This window comes from Arachis hypogaea, chromosome 13, assembly GCF_003086295.3.
Source record: "Arachis hypogaea cultivar Tifrunner chromosome 13, arahy.Tifrunner.gnm2.J5K5, whole genome shotgun sequence".
Lineage (NCBI taxonomy): Eukaryota > Viridiplantae > Streptophyta > Magnoliopsida > Fabales > Fabaceae > Arachis > Arachis hypogaea.
The window spans coordinates 21,178,832-21,187,011 of record NC_092048.1 but is presented as its reverse complement, the minus strand read 5'-3'; the positions used below and the strand labels follow the sequence as shown (position 1 = coordinate 21,187,011).

The following is an 8,180-nucleotide window of genomic DNA, read 5'->3' as shown; positions in this document are numbered from 1 at the left end:
TCATAAAAGTAGAAATTTAAATATAATTATTTTTATATAAAATTAATAATTAAAAAGTATTACATAATAATTTAATTAAATTTATTAAATTATTTAATAATTTTTAAATATTAATTTTATATAAAAATAAATATATACAAGTCTTTTCCTTCTATAAATTAAAAAATATTAAAAGATCATTAAAATTTATTATTTTTAGTCATAAATTAATTATTAATATTTAAAAATATAGAATAAAATTTGAATTACTAAACTACAAAATTAAACTAAAAACAATTAAATAATAATAAAAAATAATAAATTTTAATAATCTTTGACATTTCTCTTTATCAATACTATAAATTTAAGAATCAACCAACCTATTTATGGTCCCTTCAAGTTGAAATAAAATATATAGCAAAATAAGTATTTCTTTTATTTATTTATTTATTTATTTTAGAACTAGCAGTTTGCAAACGACAAAATACAGAGCCTCATGGACTCCGCGACTAAAATTAGCATGTGAGTGGGAACAGACAAATCCAAAGCAGAAGCAAGTGGAGTGCACGCGCCAGTACGGAGCGTGAGAGAGTCAAATTTGTCACCAAAATTAAAAAGACTTTACAGAGTAAGATATGTATGACTTGCACACAAACACACACACACACACACTCTTACAACACCACCACCTCTTTTCTTTATGCTTATTAGAGAGAGAGTTTCAGACACAAACCTTAGTCATTGTTGCTGTGCCTTTACAAATTTGCCTTTGTCCCTTTTTCTCTTCTTTGTTTCCAGTTCCTTCTTTTTACAAAGGTTAGGGTTTTAATTAACCAATTATTTTTTTTCTTTTTATTCTTATTTATTTTATTATGATGAGATTCTCATTTTCTTTTTCTTTTTTAACAATGCAATGCAATGTGTGCTCCCGTTCCCTGTTATTACTGTTGCTCTTTCTTTCTTTCTTTCTTTCTTTCACCTTTTGAATCTTTGACGCAACGTTTATTATATCTTCTTCACTTGAGCTTTCTCTAATTGTTACTTCTTTGCTCAGTTATCACTAATCAACTCAAATTGTTCTCAGCATTTTTGCCAACCTTCTTCTGCTATTCACTATCTCCACAAGTAGAACCTCATTTCATTCTTCTTCTTCTTCTTCTTCTTCTTCTTCTTCTTCTTATTATTATTATTATTATTATTGGAAAAATCAACTTGTGCAAATTTGTCTTGTAGTGTTGTGTTTATGTGTGTTTTCAATCATGGATGTGATTTTTTTTGGTGTATTGGATGTTTTTTGTTTTTTGCAGAGTTCTTGTAGGATCAGGTGATTGTGTTGGAGCTTGTTGTGGACTTGGTTCTTCAATCTGGGAGGATGGTTTTATAATTGTGTTTGTGTATAAGAGAGGGAGTGCTCTGAATTATAAGGTTGAGCTTTGGATCAAGAATGGGTTGGAAGAGATCTGATTTTGTGGTCAAGAGAGTGATGAAGATCTATGGAGAAGTTTTATTGGGATTCTTGTTGATCTGCACACTTCAGTTTTCAAGTGCAGACACTGATCCCACTGACGGTAAGTTCTTCTCTTCATTTTTCCTGTCCTGCTGACCACATTTTTCATATACTCTGGTGGATGAGGGGTTATTGAATTCAGATTCTTTGGTCACAAGAGTGTGGTAGGTAGCTGTTGTTGAAGTCTTCTAGGACATATTTTTTAAGATATTATATTGTGTGTGTATCAATCAAGGTTGCCGAACTCGGGAGTTCATCGAAACTTGCTTAGGTAAACTTGAATTGTTAAACTCAACTAGTAAACTCAAACTGGGGATGCTAGACTTGTAAATTTGTAAGATTTAACTTGAGAGTTTGGTAACCTTAGAGTGAATGATGGTTGAAGATTATTTGCTAGTCTACAGTGATGCATAGAGGTCGGTAACTTATCTCACTTGCAAAATTTGAAGTACTATTATGCTTTGTGCTCCGGTGCTCGGTTCATTATTTGCTTAACTTTCTTGTTGTGCTCAACCTTGATTTTCTTGAATTGGTTTGCCATTGAACGTTTGTGCATTGAAATTTTATGCTGTTTATTTTGACCAATATATGGAGGGTTTGCTGGACTGCGGCTGTGAATGAGAGCAGTGTGAAACTATGAATTGATACTTTCGACATATTCTTGATTGTTTATTAATAATTCATTCATGTGTGGTCTCTATGAGCTCTAAACTTTTCTGATTGTATCAGTTGCTGCAATTAATAGCTTACATGTTGCATTGGGATCTCCTCCTATCCCCCTGTGGTCATCTAGTGGGGGAGATCCATGTGGACAAGGGTGGCAAGGAGTTCAATGTAATGGTACATTCATACAAAAGATGTATGTTGTTATCTCTTCTGCATGATTCTTCCTATCCAGTTGTTTAATTGATATCTACTGAAGTAGGCACTTGTAAAATGTAAAAATTCTTGTCATCTTGCTTATGACAGAGTTCTGAATGCCGCAAACTTGCAAGGAGAACTAGGCGATAATCTGGCGAATTTCGTTTCCATCTCAGTAATGTAATTATAATCTTAATCTCCCGATAATCTTAATCTTGCGTGTGCGCCTGTGAGACTGTGACTATATTGCCTTTTCCTCAGTTCACGAATTGCAGCTTTCATCCTTCTTACCGTGCGTATAAGATTTTCCTGCATTGTCTTTATTCGTCATTTTTTTTTACCTTGAACAGTGATCTAAGCAACAACAATATTGGGGGAAGTATTCCATCCAATTTGCCAGTTACACTGAGAAACTTGTATGTAATAATCTAGCTCTCTAATACTAGGCCCTTTCCATCATATATTGTTCTAATGGACATAATGGTTTGTGGTTGCAGTTTTCTTTCGGCCAACCAGTTCACCGGAAGTATTCCGGCCTCTTTATCCTCATTGACTGGACTGACAGACATGTAAGCTTGTTGCTTCTCCCATTTTGTATTCAATTTGTGTTGTAGGCAATGATAAATTTCATGCAAGTTTGTCAAAATCATATTTTATTTTCTCCTTTCAGGTCTCTTAACGAGAATCATTTAAGTGGAGAAATACCAGATGCATTCCAGTCACTTCCGCTGTTGATCAACTTGTATGGTCACATCTTAGCTAACATATGTAAACAATTTCCATGATAATTCTTTCTTCATTGTACATGAAACATGTTTAATTGAGCCACTATATGTTTTGCAGAGATTTATCTAATAATAATTTGAGTGGGGAATTGCCTCCGTCAATGGGAAATTTGTCATCAGTGACCACACTGTTAGTATTCTTTTCTTTTTTCTTTGTAAGGTCATAAATATGAACTTTTATTCTCTTTATCAAGCAAACTGACTATGAAATTGTTGGCAGAAACTTGCAGAATAATCAACTCTCCGGGACTCTTGATGTTTTACAAGACCTTCCTCTTAAAAATTTGTACTTCTCTAAACCATGTCTCATTTAAGTTATTGGGTCTTTTTAATTTTTGCATGGTTTGATTATTTGTTATATTTGTGCCATTCTGACATGTTTTGAGCAGGGATGTTTCGAACAATCAGTTTGCTGGTCCAATACCTCCGAAGTTGCTGAGCATCCCTAACTTCAGGTGAAAGTCTCTAGGATTCAACTGTTTTTCTTCTTTATGGATAAATATGATGATTACTAGAGTTAGAAAAATGTGAACATGGACGTGGAACTTGTGTTTAAGACTATATTAGTCTTGAAATTTTATATGGTTCCCATTAATTCAAGATGTAAATGTTCCAATTAAGGGGGGAAAATTGACAAATAGATAAGCTTGAGAGAGACTAAACCATGCTTTGACATCTCTAGACTCTGGTCAAAAAAAGGGAAAAGAAATTACTTGTATGATTTAGGATATTATGCCTCCAGAGCCAAATTATGAAAATTAAATTCCAGTCTGTGATAGTAACTTTTTATTTATATAAGGTACACCTTTGCATTCAAATTGACGCCTCAATCAATTTATGATCTAGGAATTACATATGGTTGCTTGTTGTACAAGAATAATGGTAATTGAAACTTATGGTTATTGTTTTGTTTACGATTGGAATGGAAGGATAGTAGTACTTAGCAAGAGAAGGACAATGGTAATGTGAGCTACATTTAAAGAGGTGGTCACTAGATATGTCCTATAGGCAATTACAGGACATAAGGTATAATTTTAGGTTGTATTTTGTGGCTATTGGGAAAACTCAGAATTGGTCATTCCTTGTTTGAAGTTTCCGTGTGTTTTGTGTTATTGAGTTTTATCACATCTGAAATTTGAATAATGTATACCTATAATTTTGTAGCTTCAGTAACTAAAGACGATTCTTATTATGCAGACAAGCTGGAAACCCATTCAATGTTGTTAACTCTACTGCACCAGCTACTTCTCCACCTCGTTCCCCAGTGGCTGCACCACCAGGAACACCGGTTCCTAAAACACCAGCTTCCGGAACACCATCTTCTGGAACGCCATCTTCCGGACGTGGACCTCCTAAACAAGCTGATGGACCAACTGCAGCTAAGGAATCAAGTTCTGGGAAATCGAAAAAACACACCAAAAGGGTGGTTTGGATAGTTATTGGTAGCATTTTGGGATTCATTATATTGTTACTAGCACTCATTCTCTTTTTGCCAAGATGTGCCAGAAGGGAGCGGGACGACAGAAGGTCCAAGAGACATCAAATTGGTGCATATGGAGGTGGAGGTGACAGACCACATTCTAGGGATCATGGGGCTTTGGTCCCACCGCCTAGTCAAACAGAGAAAGGCAAATGACATACCTTTGGTCTATCATCTAATATATTATCTGAATTCTAACATCACCTTTCATTTTATGGATCTACACTTTAATCATTTAACTTTGTAAATAATATTAATCTCTTTTAACAATCAATAGGGGATATTCGAAGACCGAAAGAGGATCACCATGTGGAAACCAGGGCACTGGCGGCCATTCCAAAGACTCAAGATGAGCAAGATAAAAATATGCAAAGAATGACTTCAATAGACATGAGTACAATCGATGTCTATTCCATGCCTCCTCCTCCTCCGCCGCCACCTCCCCCTCCACCACCTCCTCCTCCCCCTCCACCGCCACCACCTCCTCCTCCTCCAACTACTGACAGGGTGGTTGTTGAGCCGACCACATTCAACAGAGGGACTAATGTCAATAAATCCCCAATACGTTCTCCAATTCGTTCCCCAATACGTTCAGTTCCTCCTCCCACTTTTGCAAAATTTTTTAGTATTGCATCCCTTCAACAATATACAAATAGTTTCTCTCAAGAAAATCTTATAGGAGGTGGCATGCTGGGCACTGTGTATAGGGCAGAGCTTCCTAATGGGAAGGTAAGACTGTTTTCTCATCAGTTGCATTTATACAGAATTACTGACGAAAATCTATAGTTGCTTGTATCTCCACTTGTTCTGTGATTTTTGAAAAACTCTGAAGCTATTTTAACATGTTTTATTTAATTATTTTGCTTAGCTAGGCCCTTTTCTCTTTTGCTTTTCATATTCTGCCAAGATGTTCTCAGAATGACAAGATAAATGGCTTAATGCTGCATATTGGTTTCTCTTTACCCTGATAAAACAATCTGAGTTTGATGCCTTGATTGGATTCTTATTTTGACACTTGATCTTTTTCCTTTCCTTTGTTTTGGGTACAATGAGAACATCTTATTATGAATTGTAGGTACTTGCTGTGAAGAAGCTTGAAAAGAGAGTTTGTGATCACCAGAAGGAGGAGGATTTTCTTGAATTAGTGAATGGCATTGATAGAATACGACATGTAAATATCGTCGAGCTTATTGGGTACTGTTCGGAGCATGGTCAAAGGCTTCTGATATATGAGTATTGCAGTAATGGATCACTCTATGAGGCACTTCACTCAGAGGATGAATTCAAAACAAGACTCTCATGGAATGCTCGCATCCGGATAGCACTTGGGGCGGCTAGGGCCCTAGAGTAAGTCAAGTTACCATTATGTTTTTAGGAGAAAAATTGCTCAAGCTTGGTTTTAGCTTATAACATGTTCAGATCTTTTACTTTCACAAATCTGGTTTATCCTGCCTAAAAAATAATTTTTCCTTGGAGAATTCATTCAATGTTGATATTATTTTGCTATAGTCATGGTAATTAATGTTGTAGCTTTATTTCACCTTTTCTAGTACTTCCAATGTTCAATTGCTAAATGCTAAATTAAAATGTCATGGTTACTCATAATACTTACCACATTATGCTTTATTTTCTGTGTGAAAGATTTGGATAGTTAAATATTTTTCCAAAACCAATTCAACCCTAAAGGTTAAGCTGTTGGTTGCTGGGCCAAGAATGATGGCTTTTTCTAACAATGAATTTCTTATCAAATCAAGTTAGAGAGTTCTAGGATCTTTCTGAAAACCAAATGAAGCATATGCAAAAAGATAATTGGAAGTTGAGGCATGGGAAAGTCTTTCCTTGATTTAACATACTTGAAGACACAATATTTGATGATCTGGATGAGATATCTAATGTTTCCTCGTCTTCTGACAAGGTATTTGCATGAGCAATGTATGCCAGCTGTGATTCACAGAAATTTCAAGTCTGCTAACATTCTTCTTGACGATGACCTATCAGTGCGTGTATCTGATTGTGGGTTGGCTCCATTAATAGCTTCAGGATCTGTCAGTCAGGTAAGCGATTATTTGATATTGAAACTATGCTTTCAACATTTTGAAGGAACAGCTATACAAATTGGTTTAATCTACCCATATATGTATTTAGCAGTGCCTAATGTTCAAATTATAGCATATCATAAAAGAACTATGTCAACATATACTGTGTAAGTTTATAACAATTTGAATGATAATGTTCCATTCCTTGTCAGCTATCCGGACAACTGCTAACAGCTTATGGCTATGGAGCTCCGGAATTTGACTCAGGAGTTTACACATACCAAAGTGATGTTTACAGCTTTGGAGTAGTTATGTTAGAACTTTTGACTGGCCGTCAGTCCCATGACAGGTGAGGACTCATAAGTATTTGAGCAACAGTTTTTGCTTTTTGTGTGGTTAAATTGTTACCAACAGTCTATCACCTTGAACAGGAAGCGACCTCGAGGGGAGCAGTTTCTGGTCAGATGGGCAGTTCCCCAACTCCATGATATTGATGCATTGTCAAGCATGGTTGATCCTTCTTTGAGTGGAGAGTACCCCACCAAATCATTATCAAATTTCGCAGACATTATTTCTCGATGCCTTCAGGTGAGCGATTGTTCAATCTGAACTTGTACAAAAAATAACTTATTCGTTTCAATGATCTTTTAATTTTGGGTTAAATAAGTTTTTATCCTGGAAAAATTCTTAATTTGTGGTTTTGGTCTAACAAGATATTCTCCATTTAACTTGCCATGTCATGTAGTATAAACAAAATTGCGAGGACCAAGATCAAATAAAAAAATCATGAATTTTATAAAGCCAAAAACTTATTTAACCCCCTGTAATTTCTTACCATTTTCTTAGTATAAGTTCATTGAAATGAAAGGAACCCTTGGACTTATTCATCATCGTCGACTTTTGGAGTTAATTTCTGACACTAATTGTATCTTATGCAGTCGGAGCCAGAATTTAGGCCTGCAATGTCAGAGGTCGTCTTGTACTTATTGAACATGATCAGGAAGGAGTCCCAGCAAAGTGAATCAGATGAAATATGAGAATGGTAGTGATGTTTGATCTTGAATTCATGTGCAAAGATTTACATTTACCTGCCAAATATAAGGTATTAATAATATACATGTCATATATGGATGGCTCAATTAGATGCCTCCATGTTCCATTTCTTCCATGCTAACCTATTCAACATTCACATTCCAAAAGCCTCAGAAATTCAGTCACAAACACTCCTCACATGTGTGGTCATATTCATATATACATGATATTCCATAGTTCATTGAAACCTTTTTAGTGTTTTAGTGTTGTGCTTAGTGTGCTAACCCCACCCATTTGTTTGGTAGTTGTTTCCAAATTCTTAAAAGTGTAATGTAGGTCAAAGTTGTGCATCCTTTTTTTATGTGTACATTGATAATGGAATTTTGATATTCAATTGTACCAAATCATTAAGCATCATTGTAATAATTTTCTAATAATGATATTGTTCTTTGTAACCTATATAAAAAAGCAGCATCTAGTAGTCGGTTTTTTTGTTTTAA

General features: G+C 35.2%; 1 protein-coding gene across 3 annotated transcripts; it reads left to right on the top strand.

Annotated features, from left to right (window-relative positions):
• The first annotated feature begins 618 nt into the window (after nt 1-618).
• LOC112737625 (protein STRUBBELIG-RECEPTOR FAMILY 3) lies at nt 619-8,180 on the top strand. 3 transcript variants are annotated; one of them, XM_025787597.3, is made up of 18 exons: nt 629-795; nt 1,034-1,104; nt 1,287-1,547; nt 2,216-2,345; nt 2,456-2,527; nt 2,698-2,763; nt 2,845-2,916; nt 3,018-3,089; nt 3,191-3,262; nt 3,353-3,418; nt 3,522-3,587; nt 4,330-4,760; nt 4,890-5,341; nt 5,688-5,959; nt 6,528-6,666; nt 6,861-6,997; nt 7,080-7,236; nt 7,587-8,180. In XM_025787597.3, exons 3-18 carry the CDS (start codon nt 1,424-1,426, stop codon nt 7,683-7,685), a joined length of 2,427 nt encoding a protein of 808 aa, XP_025643382.1. In that variant the 5' UTR covers nt 629-795; nt 1,034-1,104; nt 1,287-1,423; the 3' UTR covers nt 7,686-8,180. The 3 variants fall into 3 exon arrangements, with proteins under 3 accessions (XP_025643383.1, XP_025643382.1, XP_025643381.1); XM_025787598.3 differs by lacking the exon at nt 1,034-1,104 and having other exon boundaries at nt 619-795; XM_025787596.3 differs by lacking the exon at nt 629-795 and having other exon boundaries at nt 815-1,104.

Coding starts and splice junctions, on each gene's coding strand:
- LOC112737625 (XM_025787598.3), top strand. CDS start 1,424: ATGGGTTGGAAGAGATCTGATTTTGTGGTCAAGAGAGTGATGAAGATC. Junction 6,667..6,860: donor CTTCAGGATCTGTCAGTCAG/GTAAGCGATTAT, acceptor ATTCCTTGTCAG/CTATCCGGACAACTGCTAAC. Junction 6,998..7,079: donor GGCCGTCAGTCCCATGACAG/GTGAGGACTCAT, acceptor CACCTTGAACAG/GAAGCGACCTCGAGGGGAGC.